Source organism: Scyliorhinus torazame, chromosome 14, assembly GCF_047496885.1.
Source record: "Scyliorhinus torazame isolate Kashiwa2021f chromosome 14, sScyTor2.1, whole genome shotgun sequence".
Lineage (NCBI taxonomy): Eukaryota > Metazoa > Chordata > Chondrichthyes > Carcharhiniformes > Scyliorhinidae > Scyliorhinus > Scyliorhinus torazame.
Window position 1 is genome coordinate 33267148 of NC_092720.1, and position 21185 is coordinate 33288332.

Sequence of the window (21185 nt, forward strand, 5' to 3'; positions counted from 1 at the left end):
CCAATCCACCTAGCCTGCACTTCTTTGGGTTGTGGGGGCGAAACCCACGCAAACACGGAGAGAATGTGCAAACTCCACACGGACAGTGACCCAGAGCCGGGATCGAACCTGGGATCTCGGTGCCGTGAGGCAGCAGGGCTAACCCACTGTGCCACCATGTTGCCCGACAATTCACAAACATAAAGTTACCTTTTCCAGGGTCAATGGAGCAGTTCAGCAGTAATTCTGAAGTTAGTACATTGTTGAAATTCCAGTTACACCTAATTCAATGAGGTGGAACAATTTCCAGGGTTTTTGCAGTCCAAATAGCAATGCAGGAATGGATGTTTTCACCAGTCAAGTTTTCACCAGTCAAGTTTGCTGTTTGTGGATGCCTCTACAATACACCCATGTCTGAGCCTGGACTCACTGGTCACAACTTCTGGGTTTCTGCATTATTCTGTGTATTTGCATCCTCTGAAAGTTACTGTCGGTTTCAGGGGCTTAATGAGGGCAAATGCTGGCAGTTTTCACCGTAATTACAAAGCAAAATCCAGGCCATTATGGCCTTCAGAATGTAATCACATGGCCTCAGTTGACATCTTCATCTGAACCTACCTTGTGACTACCCAAATTAAATATCCCAACTCTTGGCTGTACCAGTTGTGGGATAGTGTTGATAGATTATTTTACTTAGCTATGTTAAAGGCTGTTATAAAACAATAGTGACAGGGTTAGCATTGCTGCCTCACGGTGCTGAGGTCCCAGGTTCAATCCTGGCTCTGGGTCACTGTCTGTGTGGAGCTTGCACATTCTCCCCTTGTTTGCATGGGTTTCACCCCCACAACCCAAAGATGTGCAGGTTAGGTGGATTGGCCACTCTTTTGCGGTCCACCAACAAAACAGAAGAAAGGAAACAAACTGAGGGACAAAGCAAAAAAGCGCCGCTCTTGTTAGGGGCACTGCCCGAACATAACAAAGATCATTGGAAACTTAAAAACATCAAATAAGAGTGCAATTAACAGGCTAAATTGACCCTTAATTGGAAAAAATGAATTGGGTACTCTAAATTTATTTTTAAAAATAGGGAATTTTGGGTTTGATGTATTCTCACGTGTACCATGTAGAGTGATATGAACCTTGGCATCAAGATGGAAGTAGAAGAAATGAGCTGTCCTTCAATCTAAATCCCATAATGAGAGACATGGGCTTGAATAGCTTTTTGCATTCTCATGGTCTGAGCTTTCACCATGTATTCTGAATAATGCAGTAATACTTACTTACGCACGCAAGTTTCTTTTATGTACCAGGCTGACCTTTGTTAGGATGATTTCAATGTTTTTGTTTGTCTCCTACCTCAATTTCAAATTGCACAGTCATGCTGCTGCTCAGAATGGAATGATTAAAATTGGAAATATGAGCTTTTGGGTAGATGTGTCAAAGTATAATTATTCCCTTGTTCCTTGGGTCCTTATACATTTGCTTAATATTATAGCTGTGTAGAATAAGATTCATAATAATAACCTGTAAAATACCTAAACATACAGGGATAGCAATTTGTCTTAGATTGTGATGCAGAATGGGTGATATTGGATAGGCTGTCCGTTTTACACTGTGCCTTACTATTCAATTACATTGCAGTCAATGAAATTAAATATCCGGTGCTGCATATAATGGATAGCCAATCCGATACTGCCAGGTTTACGCCACCACCTGAGACAAAGTTCTAACCTTTAGAGTCCTCAACAAATAGAATAAAAATTGTGGGGCTCAGTGTTCTCTGTTAAAATGAGTACCTGTGTGTTTATTTAAAATTTTTAACCACTGTTCAGTTTTCCCCATTTTCCCACTGAGATGATTTATTCCCACACTTCTCTCCATATCACTTTGGAATCATAAGATCATGACATAGGAGCAGAATTAGGCCACTCGGCCCACCGAGTATGCGCTACCATTCAATCATGGCTGATATGTTTCTCATCCCCATTCCTCCTGCCTTCTCCCCATAACCCCTGATCCCCCTATTAATCAAGAACCTATCGATCTCTTGTCTTAAAGACGCTCAATAATTTGGCCTCCACAGCCTTCAGCAGCAAACAGTTGTTGGGAAGTAAAGAGTATGAAAGGAGAGACTCACCCACCAGATTGTTATTTCTCCCTACATGTAAGCACTGCGGCTGCATGTGCTCAGCCCCCCCCTCCCCCCAATAACCCCCAAAACATGGACAGCAGGAAAAGCTCAATTAGCCTGCCAGTGTACTGACCAAGCTACTTATGGACTTTCGAGCTTTTATAACGGTGATGAATGTAGGAAATTGTCAGATTTTATAGATGTTTTGCAGTAATGTTATTAAAACCAAAGTTAAGATGCATACATACAGTATGCCTGCTAAAGTTGTGATTTAAGGGGTCATAAAAGTGAGGTATTCCTTGATTTTGCAGGTGAAGCATTCTGCTAATGGAATATTTTTTACGTTTAAAGGACAACTGGGGTGTAGATCATTTCTTAGGGGTATTTGCGTTTGGTCCTGGCCAAACAGTTCATGGGACACCTTGTGGCAGGAGACAGAAGAACAGCTTCTTTGGTTACAGATGATATAATTAAAAGGAGGAGCGAGGTCTGTCTGAAAAGATAGTTCTTCCCAGGATTTTAATCTGAACAGAGGTGGTTCAGTTTTGGTCCTGAAAGGTGTGCTCTCCAAATGTTCCGCTCAGAGAAAAGCAAGTAGAAATCTGCTTGTTAACTTTATTCATGAGTGGTATTTGGACTATATATTGGTTTGCTTAATTGGAATACAGAGGTAGGTTTAGAAGACAAGTTAAAGTTTTTCCATAATGGGCAGCACGGTGGCGCAGTGGTTAGCACTGATGCCTCATGGCACTAAGCACCCGGGATCGATTCCGGCCCGGGTCCCACTCCGTGTGGAGTTTGCACATTCTCCCTGTGTCTGCATGTGGCTCATCCCCACAACCAAAAAGATGTGCAGGGTAGGTGAATTGGCCACGCTAAATTGTCCTTTTATTGGGAAAAAAAAATTGGGTACTCTACATTTATAAATTTTTTAAAAAGTTTTTCCTTTTACTTAAGAACAGTTGTAACAGATTCTGGGCGAGAGTGTTCACGGTCTTAGCCAGGATAATGGAGGAGGAGGTGGACCCGGACTCTTTGGTGGTGATATTTGGGGTTTCAGAGAAGCCCGGAGCTCATGGAGAGGAGGAAGGCTGATGTCTTGGCCTTCGCCTCTCTGATTGCATGGCGGCAAATTTTGCTGGAGTGGCGGTCGGCATCGCCACCGGGGGTAGCGGCTTGGTTGGGTGACTTGTATGACGTCCTGCGATTAGAGAAGATAAAATATGAGTTAAAGGGTTCTTCAGGAGGGTTTGAGGAAAGGCGAGGGATGTTTGTGACCGTGTTTGAGGGGCTGTTCGTCGCTGGGGAGGGTGGAGTGAAAAAGGGGGAAAATCTGTACAGACTGTTTAGTAGTTTGTTGGGAAGTATGTTTCCTGGGGTGTTTAAATTGCTGTAACCGGTTTAGTCACATGTTTGTAATAAAATACATTAAAAAAAAAAAAAAGAACTGTTGTATCTGTTAGAAACATAGAAAATAGGTGCACAAGTAGGCCATTCGGTCCTTCGAGCCTACACTACCATTCAATATGATCATGGTTTCAAATTCAGTATCCCGCACCCACTTTCTCTCCATACCCCTTGATCCCTTTAGCCGCAAGGGCCACGTCCAGCTCCCTCTTGAATATATCCAACAAATTGGCCCCAACAGCTTTCTGTGGTAGAGAATACCTCATGTTCACACCTCTCCGAGAGAAGAAATTCTTCCTCATCTCAGTCCTGAATGGCTTACCCCTTATTCTTAGCTGTGACCCCTAGTTCTGGATGATCCCAACATCAGTAACATTCTTCCAGCATCTAACCTGTCCAGTCCCATCAGGATTTTATATGTTTCTATGAGATCCCTTCTCATTCTTCTAAACTCCAGTGAGTACAAGTCCAGTAGATCCAGTCTTTCTTCATCTGTCAGTCTTGCCATCCCGGAATTAGTCTGGTGAACCTTCGCTGGACACCCTCAATAGCAAGAATGTTCTTCCTCAAACTAGGAGACCAAAACTGCGCACAGTACTCAAGGTGTGGCCTCACCAAGGCCCTGTATAACTGCAGCAAGACATCCCTACGCCTGTACTCAAATCCTCTCTATGAAGGCCAGCATGCCATTAGCTATCCTCACCGCCTGCTGTACCTGCATGCCAACCTTCAGCGACTGTTCCACCATGACACCTAGGTCTTGTTTTACTTCCCCTTTTCCTAAACTGCCACCATTCAGATAATAATCTGCCTTTCTATTTTTGCCAACAAAGTGGATAACCTCACATTAAGTCCACATTATATTGCGTTTGCAAAGTATTTGCCCACTTAGCCAGCCTGTCCATGTCACTCTGCAGCCTCTTTGCATCCTCCTCACAGCACACACTGCCATCCAGCTTGGTGTCTGCAAATTTGGAGATATTGCATGCAATTCCTTCATCCAAAGTATTAATGTATATTGTGAACAGCTGGGGTTCCTGCACTGAACCCTGTGGTACCCCACTAGTCACCGCCTGCTACTCTGAAAAGGATCTGTATATTCACACTCTCTGCTTCTTGTCTGCCAACCAGTTCTCTATCCACGTCAATATGTTACCCCAATACCATGAGCTTTAATTTTGCTCACTAATTAATCTCTTATGTGAGACCTTGTCAAAAGCTGTTTAAAAATCCAGATACACAACATCCACTGGTTCATCCTTGTCCACTCTGCTGGTCACATCCTCAAAAAATTCCACATTTGTCTAGCATGATTTCCTTTAAGTGAATCCATGCTGACAAGAACCAATCCTGTCCCACTTTCCAAATGCTGTTATTTCATCCTTAATAATCGACTCCAGCATTTACCCCATCACTGATGTCAGGCTCACCAGTCTATAATTCCCCATTTTCTCTCCCTTTTTTAAAAAGTGGGGTTATATTAGATACCCTCCAATGGGCAGCACGGTAACAGTGCTTAGCACTGTTGCTTCACAGCGCCAGGGACCCGGGTTCGATTCCCGGCTTGGGTCACTGTCTGTGCGGAGTTTGCACGTTCTCCCTGTGTCTGCGTGGGTTTCCTCCGGGTGCTCCAGTTTCCTCCCACAAGTCCCAAAAGACGTGCTTGTTAGGTGAATTGGACATTCTGAATTCTCGCTCGGTGTACCCGATCAGGTGCTGGTGTGTGGCGACTGGGGAATTTTCACAGTAACTTCGTCGCCATGTTAATGTAAGCCTACTTTTGATACTAATAATGATTATTATCCATTGGAACTCTTCCAGTGTCTATAGAATGCTTGAAAATGATCACCAATGCGTCCACTATTTCTAAGGCCAGTTCCTGAATGAAAAATGAAATGAAAATCGCTTATTGTCACAAGTGGGCTTCAAATGAAGTTCCTGTGAAAAGCCCCTAGTCAACACATTCCAGCGCCTATACGGGAATTGAACCGGCTGCTGGCCTGCCTTGGTCTGCTTTCAAAGCCAGCGATTTAGCCCTGTGCTAAACCAGCCCCTCGTATTTTCTTTCCTTAAGTACTATCGGGTTTTAATCCCATCAATTTCCCCAATACAATTTCTTGACTATTAATGATTTCCTTGCGTCCCTCCTTCGTGCCAGACCCTCTGTCCCCTAGTATTTCCAGAAGGTTATTTGTATCCTCCTTAATGAAGACAGATCCAAAGTAATTGTTCAACTGGTCTGCCATCTATTTTATGCCCATTATGAATTCACCTGATTCTAACTGTACGGAACCGACATTTGTCTTCAATTGTCTCTTTCTCTTCACACATCTATAGAAGCTTTTGCAGTCAGTTTATGTTTTCTGCAAGCTTACTCTCTTATTCTATTTTCCCCTTCCAAATTAAACCTTTGTCCTCCTCATTCCGAATTAAACCCTTTGTCCTCCTCAACTGTAAAGCTATTTCGTTGTTGTTAATGTGGGTAATTCTGTGTTTAAATAAAGGGTTTTTTTGCATAAAAGATACCTATGATGTTAGTGTTATCACTCCTGTGGTGCAGTAACATGTCCGCATAATGTTCCAAATAGCAAACAGTAGGGTGCTTGTCCCGGATCCGACAGAACTTCCTTGTGTGTGCATTCAAAGAGATGCCAAAAAGAATAGCTGTGCTATGAATTTAACAAATAAAACCCTACAGTACAATAACACTAAAAATATTATTACCCCCTAGGCAAGCAATAAGGTGCAATTGATGGAGCATTTGTATGCGTTAACGTTGCTGACCCCCATAAGTTGCCGTTCTGGAAATATATTTATGATTAACTGTGTATGTTTCTCAGTGGTAATTTAAGATGGCGAAAAGTTGAAAACCAATTAATTATGTTTTTTTTCCGCTCTGCCTAGGCCTCATAATGGGACTGATCCTCCGTTACGCCATTCCGTCCCCTGACGCTGAAAACAGCACTGTTCACAATTGTGAGATTGTGACCAATACTCCTGGTACCTTACTGCTGAATATCACAGACCGACTGTATGAGTATGAGTATAAGCGCGAGGTTGACAAACACAATATAGATAATCGGCAGGGAAATGAGATGCTTCAGGAGGTAAGGGTTTCCAATACAGTACCCACCATTTATGTGTAATGTGCAGCAAATTGCAAGTGAAACTACGTGGCGTAGATTATTGGTGATATAGAGAGGTAATTGTCACAGAGTTCAGGCAATGTTACAACTGAAATGGGAACGCCCAAAATGAGACCAAACTGAGTGCTGCAACAGTAATGCCAAAACCACACTGAAGTCTTTCTGTACGACATTGCAGTGATATGGAGTGTTATTACTTTGTTATTGTACATTCTATATCTCTTTATTGATCTTATTAAAGACCTTGCATATGTGCACATTTTGGTTTGCACAACCTTGGCTACTTTTTGTCATATTTCTCTCAAAGGTTTTACCTGTCATAAATGTATTTTTGTGGAGTTCCGGTGAAGACGTCCACGAGGTGGCTCCTGCTGGAAAACTGGCCTTTTCCCATTTTTTCTTGCCCCATGGGTCCTTTACTTGTCAGAAACTATTGAAATGTAGCGTTTTAGAGTTCTCCCTTCTCTGAGGTGCCCAAGGGAGGCAAGCCAAAGAAAGAATTGATCCAAAATCCATCAACTGACTCTGAAGCCTCTCAGGGATCAATTGGAGGTAAGGTGGCTGAAGTAGCTTCTTCCTCTCCGACTACTCGACTAACCACCGAGGCTCTCACTAACGTTCTGGCAATCGAGCTCGATAAACACCGACAAAACTCGTTGGTCGATCTTAAAAGATCAATCGAAGAGGCCTTCGCCCCCATTCGTTTGGTTCTTGAAACCACAAGTAAGATCTCTGCAGCTCATGGAGCCACAATTAAGAGCATGGAGACGTCATTATCGGGTCATAGCGATCGGATCACCTCTCTGGAGTCCGATCTTGCTTCAGTGGTTGAAGTCAACAAAGCATTAACAACCAAGCTGAATGACCTGGAGAACATATCCAAGAGACGGAATATTCGGATTGTGGGGGTTACGAGTGGGGATTGAGGGCCGCACCTCTACTGAATATTTCTTGGACATGCTCCACAAGATGGTGGTTGAGGGTGTATTTACATCCGCCCCCAGAATTAGACTGGTCAACGTTTGTGCCTCTAACTGGGATGATACGAATTTCATTAACTCAGTTAGCTTCCCTCCCCAACCTCGATTCACAGCAGCTTATTTTTGTGGTGACCTGAACTGTGTTTTGGGCCTTAGATTGGACAGTTCCAAACCTAAATCTCTTGTCCCATCTGGAATGGCCAGAGCTTTGTCTTCTTTTATGGCTCAGATAGGTTGTGTGTGTGTGTGTGTGTGTGTGTGTGTGTGTGTCGGGGCGGGGGGCGGGGGGCGGGGGGGGCGGGGGGCGGGGGGGGGGCGGGGGGCGGGGGGCGGGCGGGGGGGGAGGCGAGGGGGGGCGGGGGGGCGGGCGGGGGGGGGGGGGGGCGGGCGGGGGGGCGGGCGGGGGGAGAGAGAGAGAGAGAGAGAGAGAGAGATAAAGAGTAGATCCCTGGTGCTTTTTGCACCCAGGTGACAGGGATTTTTCCTTTTTTCCCACATGTCCACCGTGCGTATTCCTGCATTCTCCTCCCTTCGGTGGTGGCGGCAGAGTACTCAGCAGTTGTGATTTCTGACCACGCCCCACACTTTGATCTGTGGCTGGAGTCCGCCCCCCCCCCCCCCCCCCCTTTGGGACTGGATACTACTTTGCTGGCCAATGTAAAAACAAAACATTTTTGCAAGTGTTTGTCCACCTCCATGGATGACCCAATCACTCCCTCCACACTGTGGTCGACTCTTAAGGCCGTCCTTAGGGGGGAAATTATTACTTATAGCGCATACATGTTGAGGATGACAAAGCTGGAGCAGCCGATGCTGATGGATTCCATTCTAGAGGTGGATCACCAGCACTCACTCGATCCTACTCCGGAGCTATTCGCAAGCAGGAAAAAAATTACAGACCTAGTTGGAACTACTGTCCACTAACCAGGCTGTATGTCAGCTACAGCGTTCCAGGGTACTTTTTATGAGTACGGGGAGAAGTCTACTGGCTCGCCAACTCGCATGTCAAGTGGCCTCCCATAAGATCCCCGAGATACTCAACCGGGTGGCACGGTGGTTAGCACTGCTGCTTCACAGCATCAGTGAACAGGGTTCAATTCCATAAGACATAGGAGTGGAAGTAAGGCCATTCGGCCCATCGAGTCCACTCCACCATTCAATCATGGCTGATTTCAACTCCATTTACCCGCGCTCTCTCCATACCCCTTAATTCCTCGAGAAATCACGAATTTATCAACTTCTGTCTTAAAAACACACAACGTCCCGGCCTCCACGGCCCTCTGTGGCAATGAATTCCACAGACCCACCACTCTCTGGCTGAAGAAATTTCTCCTCATCTCTGTTCTAAAGTGACTCCCTTTTATTCTAAGGCTGTTCCCCCGGGTCCTAGTCTCCCCTGCTAATGGAAACAACTTCCCTACGTCCATCCTATCTAAGCCATTCATTATCTTGTAAGTTTCTATTAGATCTCCCCTCAACCTCCTAAACTCCAATGAATATAATCCCAGGATCCTCAGACGTTCATCGTATGTTAGGCTACCATTCCTGGGATCATCTGTTTGAAACTCCGCTGGACCCGCTCCAGTGCCAGTATGTCCATCCTGAGGTGTGGGGCCCAAAATTGCTCACAGTATTCTAAATGGGGCCTAAATAATGCTTTATAAAGCTTCAGAAGTACATCCCTGCTTTTATATTCCAAGCCTCTTGCGATAAATGACAACATTGCATTTGCTTTCTTAATTACGGACTCAACCTGCAAGTTTACCTTTAGAGAATCCTGGACTAGGACTCCCAAGTCCCTTTGCACTTCAGCATTATGAATTTTGTCACCGTTTAGAAAATAGTCCATGCCTCTATTCTTTTTTCCAAAGTGCAAGACCTCGCACTTGCCCACGTTGAATTTCATCAGCCATTTCTTGGACCACTCTCCTAAACTGTCTAAATCTTTCTGCAGCCTCCCCACCTCCTCCATACTACCTGCCCCTCCACCTATCTTTGTATCATCGGCAAATTTAGCCAGAATGCCCCCAGTCCTGTCATCTAGATCGTTAATATATAAAGAGAACAGCTGTGGACCCAGCACTGAACCCTGCGGGACACCACTCGTCACCGGTTGCCATTCCGAAAAAGAACCTTTTATCCCAACTCTCTGCCTTCTGCCTGACAGCCAATCGTCAATCCATGTCAGTACCTTGCCTCGAATACCATGGGCCCTTATTTTACTCAGCAGTCTCCCGTGAGGCACCTTATCAAAGGCCTTTTGGGAGTCAAGATAGATAACATCCATTGGCTCTCCTTGGTCTAACCTATTTGTTATCTCTTCAAAGAACTCTAACAGGTTTGTCAGGCACGACCTCCCCTTACTAAATCCATGCTGACTTGTCCTAATCTGACCCTGCATTCCAAGAATTTAGAAATCTCATCCTTAATGATGGATTCTAGAATCTTGCCAACAACCGAGGTTAGGCTAATTGGCCTATAATTTTCCATCCTTTTTTTTTTTTGTTCCCTTCTTGAACAAGATGGTTACAACAGCGATTTTCCAATCCTCTGGGACTTTCCCTGACTCCAGTGACTTTTGAAAGATCATAACTAATGCCTCCACTATTTCTTCAGCTATCTCCTTTAGAACTCTAGGATGTAGCCCATCTGGGCCTGGAGATTTATCAATTTTTAGACCTCTTAGTTTCTCTAGCACTTTCTCCTTTGTGATGGCTACCATATTCAACTCTGCCCCCTGACTCTCCTGAATTGTTGGGATATTACTCATGTCTTCTACTGTGAAGACTGACGCAAAGTACTTATTTAGTTCCTCAGCTATTTCCTTGTCTCCCATCACTAGATTACCAGTGTCATTTTGGAGCGGCCCAATGTCTACTTTTGCCTCCCGTTTGTTTTTAATGTATTTAAAGAAACATTTACTATCATTCCTAATGTTACTGGCTAGCCTATCTTCATATTTGACCCTCTCTTTCCTTATTTCTCTCTTTGTTATCCTCTGTTTGTTTTTGTAGTCTTCCCAATCTTCTGACTTCCCACTACTCTTTGCCACATTATAGGCTTTCTCTTTTGCTTTGATGCATTCCCTGACTTCCTTTGTCAGCCATGGCTGCCTAATCCCCCCTCTGATAACCTTTCTTTTCTTTGGGATGAACCTCTGTACTGTGTCCTCAATTACTCCCAGAAACTCCTGCCATTGCTGTTCTACTGTTTTTCCCACTAGGCTCTGCTCCCAGTCGATTTTCGTCAGTTCCTCCCTCATGCCCCTGTAGCTACCTTTATTTAACTGTAACACCCATCTTCCCATCTTCACTTGGACCTATTTGTAACAATCACCATTCCTTACCCTCTGGATTGGATCCAACATTTAGGAAAGTGAAGGGTCTGGAGCATTTTGGTGACCGGTTCATGGAGGGGAGTTTTAGAGAGCTGGCTGACAAATTTCGGCACCTCAACTCTAGCCTTTTCGTTACTTTCAAATTAGCGACTTCTCTCGTACGGCATTCCCTTCCTCCTTTTTTTAGCTCCACCTTCCTACTTGCTGAAGAGGATTTTAACTTTGGCTTGGTCTTGCAAGGGGTCGATTTCTGATCTGTATGACCACATTCTCTCGTCTGATCCCTCCCTACAAAATAGGGTGAGGGCGATCTGGGAGGATGAGCTGGGCCCTTATACTTATTAGCAACTCTTGCAGGGAGGACCTTTACAGGATCAACTCCACGTCCTCATGCTCCCAGTTGAGCCTGATTCAGTGCAAGGTGCTACATAGGACGCAATTGACCAAGGCAAGGATGACTGTATTTCTTCCAGACTTTGAGGATAGATGTGATTGCTGTTCGCTTGCCCCAACTCGCCATACACACATGTTTGGATCCTGCCCAAGCTCGCCAGCTTCTGGGCTTCCTTTTTTAGCACCATGTCGGAGATAGTGCGTGTGGATTTGAACCCATGTCCGCTGGTCACCATATTTGGGGTTTCGGATTCACCAGCTGATGCGCAATCAATTGCACAAAGACGCAGATTGGGTACAACTGTGGCTTTATTGCAGTCAGATGCGTGGCCTCCTGCTGTAGCTGGCGAAATGGTAGGGCAATGGAGGTTAGACAGTTCTTAGTGGGCGGAGCCAGCCGGCAGGGGCTACCGGCGAACCTGTAGTGCAGGTCCTACTTTACATCCCCTAATACAGTGGTTCACCACTTTCACCCCCTGTTAAAAATGAGTCCGGCGGGGGTGATGTGAAACTATATACAAATAGTGCAATTATGTACAGTGTTAAGAAGAAAAAAAAGAAAAAGTCCATGTTGACGGTCCGGAGTCTATCTAAGGTTCAGCCGATTCGGTGCTTTGGTGCTTCGTTGGGAGCGGCGTAACGGTGGTGGCGAAGTCAGTGCTGCCGGTGGTGGGGGTGGCACCGATGGTGGAGCTGGTGGTGCTGATGCTGGCCAGTCATCGGGGAACTCCGGGAGCGTGCCAAAATCCTCTTCGTCCTCTTGTGCAGAAAAGAGGGGGGGGTGGTCTGGTGGGGTCAGTGTTGGCGGCGTGGTGGGGGGGGGGCGCGGGGCGCGGGGGGCGGGGGGCGCATGGGTGGGGGACTGTGTTGGGGTGGAACCTGACGGTGCCAAGTCCCTGGGTGAGCCAGTATCTTGGCAGCCGTCGGGGAACTCCACGTAGGCATATTGAGGGTTGGGGGGGAGCAGGTGAGCCCTGTCCACCAAGGGGTCCGCCTTGTGGAGTCGGACGTGCCTACGGAGAAGGACCGGTCCTGAAGCTGCGAGCCAAGTCTGGAGCGACACCCCTTCCCTGGGGAAGGTAAAAACACGTTCATGGGGTGTGGTATTAGTGGCGGTGCACAATAGTGACCGGATGGAGTGTAGAGCGTCAGGGAAGACCTCCTGCCAGCGAGAGGCTGGGAGGTTCCTGGACCGTAGAGCCAGCTGGACGGCCCTTCAAACCGCCCCATTCTCCCGTTCTACTTGCACGTTTCCCTGGGGGTTGTAGCTGGTCGTCCTGCTGGAGGCTATACCCCTGCTGAGCAGGAACTGACGCAGCTCATCGTTCATGAATGAGGATCCCCTGTCACTGTGGATGTAAGCGGGGAAACCGAACAGAGCGAAGATGGTGTTGAGGGCCTTGATGACGTTGGCAGACGTCATATCGGGGCATGGGATGGCGAAGGGGAATCTGGAGTACTCATCGACCACACTGAGAATGTACATGTTACGGTCGGTGGAGGGGAGGGGCCCTTTGAAATCCACGCTGAGGCATTCAAAGGGGCGGGAAGCCTTCACTAGACGCGCACGGTCCTGCCGGTAGAAGTGCGGCTTGCACTCCGCACAGACCTGGGAGTCCCTGGTGACTGTCCTTACTTCCTCGACGGAGATTGCGAGCTTCGACCAGATGGTACAATCGAGTGACCCCCGGGTGACAAAGGCTGTCGTGTAGGGCCCGGAGTTGGTCCACTTGTGCGCTGGCACATGTATCTCGGGAGAGGGCGTCTGGGGGCTCATTGAGTTTACCGGGGCGCTACAAGATCTCGTAATTATAGGTGGACAGCTCGATTCTCCACCACAAGATTTTATCATTTTTGATCTTGCCCCGCTGTATGTTATTGAACATGAAAGCTACCGACCGTTGGTCAGTGAGGAGAGTGAATCTCTTACCGGCCAGGTAATGCCTCCAATGCCGCACAGCTTCAACGATAGCTTGGGCCTCCTTTTCGACGGATGAGTGTCGAATTTCAGAGGCACGAAGGGTGCGGGAAAAGAATGCCACGGGTCTGCCTGCCTGGTTTAGAGTGGCGGCAAGGGCGACGTCTGAATCGTCGCTTTCTACTTGAAAAGGCAGTGACTCGTCCACTGCGCGCATCCCGGCCTTGGCAATGTCTGCTCTGATGAGGGCGAAAGCCTGTTGTGCCTCGGCTGCGAGAGGGAATTGGGTGGACTGAATGAGTGGGTGGGCCTTGTCCGCATAGTTTGGGACCCACTGGGCGTAGTAGGAAAAGAACCCCTGGCAGCGTTTGAGGGCCTTGGGGCAGGTGGGGGGGGGAGCTCTATGAGGGGGCGCATGCGGTCGGGGTCGGGCCCGAGAAGTCCATTTTGGACTATATAGCCGAGAATGGCTAACCGGGTTGTGCTGAACACACACTTCTCTTTGTTGTAGGTCAGGTTGAGAAGAGTGGCAGTGCGGAGGAATTTATCGAGGTTGGCATCGTGGTCCTGCTGGTCGTGGCCGCAGATGATGACATTATCTAAGTACGGAAAGGTGGCCCGCAAACCGTACTGGTCGACCATTCGGTCCATTTCCCTGTGGAAGACCGAGACCCCGTTTGTGATGCCGAAAGGGACCCTAAGGAAGTGATAGAGGCGACCGTCCGCCTCGAAGGCAGTGTATGGACGGTCCGACTTCCAGATGGGGAGCTGGTGGCAGGCGGATTTCAGGTCAGTTGTTGAGAAGACCCAGTACTCGGGCTGGTTTAGCACAAATGGCTAAATCGCTGGCTTTTAAAGCAGACCAAGGCAGGCGAGCAGCACGGTTCGATTCCCGTACCAGCCTCCCCGAACAGGCGGCGGAATGTGATGACTAGGGGCTTTTCACAGTAACTTCATTGAAGCCTACTCGTGACAATAAGCGATTTTCATTTCATTTTTCATTTTGTACTGCGCAATCTGATTGACCATATCAGATATGCGTGGGAGGGGGTACGCGTCGAGCTGCGTGTACCGATTGATGATCTGGTTGTAGACCACGACCATCTTGTGTTTCTCCCCAGTTTTAACCACTACCACTGGGCTCTCCAGGGGCTTTTGTTGGCCTCGATAATACCCTCCTTAAGCAGCCGCTGGACTTCGGACCTGATGAAGGTCTTGTCCTGGGTGCTGTACCGTCTGCTCCTAGTGGCAACGGGCTTGCAATCCGCAGTTAGATTGGCAAAAAGGGAGGGGGGATCGACCTTGAGGGTCGCGAGGCTGCAAACGGTATGGGGGGGTAGGGGCCTGCCGAATTTGAGGGTGAGGCTCTGGAGGTTGCACTGGAAGTCCAGGCCCAACAGGAGTGCAGCGCAGAGATTAGGAAGGACATAGAGGCGGAAGTTACTAAATTCTACGCCCTGGACAGAGAGGGTGACTGTACAGAAGCCTCCGATCGGGACAGAGTGGGATCTGGAGGCTAGGGAGATCCTTTGATTGGCAGGATGGTCCGCGAGGGAGCAGCGCCTTACCATATCTGGGTGCACGAAGCTTTCGGTGCTCCCGGAGTCCAGCAGGCACGAGGTCGCATGGCCATTGATTCTCACCGTCGTCGACACGATGCCGGGTTGTGCGGGAGAGATTGGTCCAGTGTCATCGAAGCGAGCTGTGGGTAGTTGCCGGATGCTTGGTATGGTGAGCTTGTGCGGTTCTGATCTTGGGATGTCCGAAGACCCTGTGGGGAACAAGATGGCGGCGCCATTGGTGCGTACATTGCGTGGTCGGGACAAGGTGGTGGCACCCATGGCCGAAGGGGGCAAGATGGCGGCGCCCATTGGTCGCACATGGCCCCGGGAGGAGAAGATGGCGGCTCCCAATGTGCGTTTGGCCTGGGGAGGTGGCGATAGAGGGCGCGATCGTGGCGACTGCGCGGGCCTGGCACACAGCTGCGAAGTGGCCCTTCTTACTGCAGGATTTACAAACGGCAGTGCGGGCCGGGCAGTGTTGGCGGGAGTGCTTCTGCTGACCGCAGAAGTAGCAGCGGGAACACCCGAGGTGCGCGGATCGGTGTGCGGCGCAGGCATATTGGGAAGGTAGGGCCCCAGCTGAGGAGGTCGTCGGCGGGGTCCAGGAGGGGTAGGAAGGGGTAGAAGGGTGGGCAGCGCGGCGGGAGAGGTAGGACTGTACATTATGGGATGCGACCGTCATGGAGAGCGCCAAGGTTTTCGTCTCCGCCAGTTTGAGCGTGACCCCTTCCAGTAATCTTTCTCGGATGCGGTCCGACACAATCCCCGTCATGAAAGCATAGTGCATGAGGATGTTCGCGTGTTCAGCGGCCGTAACGGCCTGACCGTTACAGTCCCGGACGAGTGGAATTAGGGCGCGCCAGAAGTCTTCGATGGACTCACCAGGTAGTTGCGAGCAGGTGGCGAGTACATGCCTGGCGAAGAGCGTGTTCGTCTTCTGAGCATAGTGTTTTTTAAGGAGTGCCATTGCGTTCGCGTAATTCGAGGCGGCTGCGGCGGCTGTTGCGCACAGATTTGCACGGTCGGGAGTGCCATGACGGATGGCTCCGCGACCCTCCTGACACCCGCCCGCGACCCGAGTTTGACAATGCCTGATCTGACTTACCAGGATACATCAGAACTGTTGAGTCAGGTGTGAAAATGGAAAATCCTTAACTCCAAATGCATTTTTCAAACTTATTGGAAGAAAGTGTTAATTTCATGGTTTAAAATGTTTGTGTGTGGATGGGTGAGGGCAAAAAAAGTGTTCTGGTTCCATATCCATTGTAGCTATTGCTTTGAGTTCTGTAAATTCACAGTAGCACAGTGGGGAGCGGCACGGTAGCACAGTGGTTAGTACTGTCGCTTCACAGCTCCAGGGCCCCAGGTTTGTTTCCCGGCTTGGGTCACTGTCTGTGCGGAGTCTGCACATTCTCATTGTGTCTGCGTGGGTTTCCTCCAGATGCGCTGGTTTCCTTATACAGTTCAAAGATATGCAGGTTAGGTGGATTTGTCATGCTAAATTGCCCTTGGTGTCCAATGGGGTTGGGTGGGGTTGCAGGGTTACGGGGATGGGGTGGAGGTGTGGGCTTAAGTGGAGTGCTCTTTCCAGGGGCCGGTGCAGACTCGATGGGCCGAATGGCCTCCTTCTGCACTGTAAATTCTATGTCTATGTTAGCTCGGAGGTGAAAGTGAGAGATCGGGATCAAAGGGAGAGTTTTTCTCATCTGATTTCAGATTTACAGCCTCTACAGTGTTTTGCTTTTTTTGCCTCGTTTAATATGAGGTAGCTAGTTTATGATGTGCATGGTTGACAGCCAGCAAAAATAAATTATTTAATTTTGCTATGTCAACTGACATGACATAATGACAAACTTTAACTGTTAGATGCTTCCATGGAGTGAATTTCTGAAGTTTCCAAACTCTTTCATCTTGTATGCATAACTTATGTTCATCAAATGGCCGCAGGGTCAAATTCCATGGGTCATTTAATAGTCAATCATATATAGAATGGCGAAGACTTGGACAGTGAGTTTGAGTTCCTGCCTTCTGAAGCATTCCTCGTCTGTAACTGGTTTATGTAAAGATAAACAAATCATGGTTACTGGCAAAATGCAAAGTATTTCTGTGGCAAATGTTTTGAATGCTAACATACGCATACAAGAATTGAACTGAAAAAACAAATATTTGGACCAGGCGAGGAAGTCCAGAATTTTCACTCTGGAAATCGGGGCGGCACAGTGATAGCACTCCTGCCCCAAAGTGCCAGGGACCTGGGTTCAATTCCGACCTCTCTCTGTATAGAGTTTGTACATTCTCCCCATGTCTGCGTGGGTTTCCTCTGGGTGCTCTGGTTCCCTCCACAGTCCAAAGATGTGCAGGTTACGTGGGCATGCTAAATTACCTCTTAATGTCCAGCGATGTACAGATTAAGTTTTGGGTTAAGGAGATAGGGAGGGGTGGACGGGAGAGTGGACGAATAGAGTGCTCATTTGAAGGGTTGGTGCAGACTCAATGGGCCAAATGGCCTCCTTCTGTACTGTAAGGATTGTACGATTTTATGAATTGTCGCAGTGGGGGGGGGGGGAGGTTAATTTAAACAACACTGATTCCTCCACTCAACACCCATCCATAAATGGAAAGATGTTTTGATTTGCTTCCCTCTTTATAAGCAGTGGCATAGTCACCAGCCCCTCTGTTTTGATATGACCCAATTTTCTATTAATAACCCATCCCCATGGCAAATTCGAGATAAGGTGAACTCAAAGGGTTACTTTATTTGCACACATTCAAAATTTGAAAGAGAATTTGCTATGTTCCCCTGCCCTTTTGTATCCATAAAGTAAAAGAGAGAAAAGAAAGTATTCAGTGCAGCAATCGCAGAGAAAATAAATATTGGAAACAGAGTCCAGAATCCTAGTCCAGTGAGGCATTCCTCATTGAGTTCGGTGAGCTGAAAACCGATGCTGGATAATTCACTTTACCAATGGCATTGACATCATGTGATGGGGTCAGGGTTGAGGTTGCTGGGTAGATGGTTAAAAAAAGCAGCCTGATGTTTCATAGTTCAGTCAGGCAATATTAGTGGTTCCACAAACCAGAGGGCCATGTTACATGATTCTCACCTCTCCACTCTGTCCGTGAAAAAGGGCAAGTATCCCTTTTCTGAATCCCCGAGATTGTTAAACGACTCAACCATTACGAATTGAAAGGAATGCTGTGAGGCCCTTTGTCTTGGCAGGCAAGCAGGCTCTTGTTGGCCAGCCTGGGTTATGAAATGCACATGGCATATAACTCTTTGAATAGGGTCGGTGCAGCCCACGGGGAATCATTAGCGGATGTTCAGAGATAGCGACGTGTGAGTTCCCCCAATACTGCCAGATATCCTCTTTTGTTTGGGGTCACAGACAAACATAGATTAAGCCATTTGGGTCTTTTGTCCAGTTTGAAAGTATTAGAGATGGCAATGAGCGTACAATCCCACAGTACAGAAGAAGGCCATTTGGCCTATCAAATCCGCAATGGTCCTCTGAAAGAGCACCCTACCTAGGCCCACTCCTCTCTCCATCCCTGTAACCCCACCTAATCTGCACATATTTGGACACAAAGGGGCAATTTATTAGCATGGTCAACCCAGCTAATGTGCACATCTTTGGACTCTATGGACTGAATAGCCTCCCTCTGCATTGTAACAATTCTGATTCCAAAATTTTCTCCAAATACCTCATGCCTATAAAAAAATCTCATTTTGAAATGTGAATTTTTTTAATGTTCTGTGTTGATATTAACCTCTGTCCAGACTTCAGGAATAAATTACGATGTCAACAAACTGGCTCACTTAGCTTCCATTTCTTTGCTGTCATCAGCAACTCAATCTTATTTAGAAACATTTATTCCCTTCAAGATCAGATATGCATCTTCTTTAACAGTAACATATTTTCTGATCAATATACACTGCATTAATGGTGGTGGAAATACTGATTCGTAGTTGCCATTTAACACTCTTAGCATTTTGTGGGAGTCCAACCAATTATTCCCTAAGAAATCCTTCATCAACCTCTGATTCCAAAGGTAACTGAAAAATATTTAACGGTATCTACCTTTTAACAGCTACGTTTGAAGTGCGTTGCCAACTTCAAATGTCATGATTACATGTTATATGATAAGTATATTTTTAATGCAGTGATTGATCACAAGGATACTTCCTTCAGTGGTTAAGAGGAATGCAATCAACTGTAAGGAGAATCTGATATTAACCTGCCATTTCATATAATCTCTTCAGTGCAGAAGGAGGCCATTTGGCCCATCGAGTCTGCACCAACCTTCTGAAAGACACTCTACCTAGGCCTACTACCCTGCAAACCCATAACTCCATCTGATCTTTGGAGACTAAGGGGCAATTTAGCATGGTCAATCCACCTACCCTGCACATCTTTGGACTGGGAGGAAACCAGGGCACCCAGAAGAAACCCACACAGACACTGGGAGAGTGTGCAAACAGGTCCCTGGTGCTGTGAGGCAGCAGTGCTAACCATTATGCCACTGTGCCAACATTTGGACCTTTCACATTGATTTGAAGTCCAGACATTTGTTGAGCCTTTGAAAAACTGAACAAGTGGCTGGCCATCAACTTCACTGGCACCATTGTATTGAGCTCTGGAGGATTTGTTCATATAGATATGCAGTGAAATCTCATTTGACTGACTGAACAAAGCAAACAAATGGCTTTAGCACAGCATGGATTGTTTACACAGCTGTAAAAGGGGCTGTGAGCAGTTTTTATCAGATGTTGTAGGATTCAAGTGTTTTGAAATGATTTATGAATGGATGTCTACTTTTCCATATTGATGAGCAATTAAGAGGACTGATGCTTTTACAAGTGTAGTTTGAACGTCTATGTGTTATGAGCTCCAAGGAGAAGAGCAATTTTTCATGTGGATTTTGTTTTGATGATTATTTATTTATTTCGGAAGCATTTCCAAGAATTCTCAACGTTATTATAGGACACATGAGTTCTGCCAGAATGGATATTGGGTCAGTGCGTATGAACGTTGTATTGGGGGGGTGGGGTGGGTAGGAGGTGAATGGATGTATGGGGGCATGGAGGGAACATGGGGACAGGAAGGGGGGGGGAAGGGCAATGTGACTTGGTAGGGAGGATGCATGGCAGTGGGGAATGGACTGACCCTGGGGGTGGTGGCTCTATCTTCACCACGGCCTGCATTGAACATTGGTTCCCCCAAACTCCAGTCTGTTTCTTACTCCTGGAAAACGGATGCAGTTTTATGCCCTGGTTGTGGCCGGCACTGGACCAGAAAATAATAATAATCTTGTCACAAGTAAGCTTGCATTAACACTGCAAAGAAGTTAGTGTGAAAATCCCCTAGTTGCCACACTCTGGTGCCTGTTCAGGTACACGGAGAATTCAGAATGTCCGAATTATCTAACGAGTACGTCTTACGGGACTTGTGGGAGGAAACCAGAACACCCGGAGTCTTGAGTCTGTCATGAAAGTCTGAATCAATATCTCTATCTGTTAGAGAGCACTGGACATTGTACCTGCTGGTCTGAATTGCTGCTGATATCTGTAGCACTGGCATTATTTCAGAGGGCATTTGGTTGTATACCTACAATATCACGAGTAAACGACCATTTGTTTTGTTTTAAGTTTTAGGCAATGTAAAAACTAACAAGTAGACTTAATATTCAGTTGAACCAGCATTTGCAAGGTGGACGCAGCCCATGTGACTCAGCATTGTTTTAGGAAAACCCTGAGGTTACATTGAATCTTTGTTCAGAAAAGATGGAGCTGTTATTGGAATTTGCTCACTTCCAGCTAATCCAGCTCAGTTTCTGGTCACTGGTAACCCTCAGGGTGTTGGGGGGAATTCAGTAGTGTTAATGCTGTTGAACATTTGGGGAGATGTTTAGATTCTTAGCTGTAGATTGAGAATGTATTTGTCATTGGCTACGTTAGATTTGTTCTGCTTTTCAGCAGGAGCTTCCATGCCACAAAAGCCCAGAAAATAGCAATCTCCAAAACAAAGTACCTGATCACCTCTCCTCCGTAGTCAATGACATTATCATAGTCATTTGGCAGCACAGTATAACTGAAAAAAGACATGTCAAAGATTTTCACAGTGCATTCATCAAGACAGTTTCAAGAATACCAAATGGAAAGGGAACACCAATTTATACTTAATGAGAAGAGAGTGCTGATTGGTTGGCATGTGGACTCTGGTAGAGGCATTGTAATGGAGAATGCACCAACCAGTTGGCTGATGACTGACCGTTAACTGCCAAGCTTTAATGAAATTTAAACTGGGCAGGTTGTCTCCAGTCAAGGCATTGCC

General features: G+C 46.9%; 1 protein-coding gene across 2 annotated transcripts in view; it reads left to right on the forward strand.

Moving 5' to 3' along the window:
* The window catches only part of LOC140389619 (sodium/hydrogen exchanger 9-like), a 570848-nt gene that overhangs the window by 2681 nt on the left and 546982 nt on the right, over positions 1 to 21185 (forward strand). For both annotated transcript variants that reach the window (XM_072473892.1, XM_072473893.1), the window contains exon 2: positions 6422 to 6624. In XM_072473892.1, coding sequence (XP_072329993.1) covers positions 6422 to 6624 — 203 coding nt within the window. The remainder of the gene's footprint in view (positions 1 to 6421; positions 6625 to 21185) is intronic.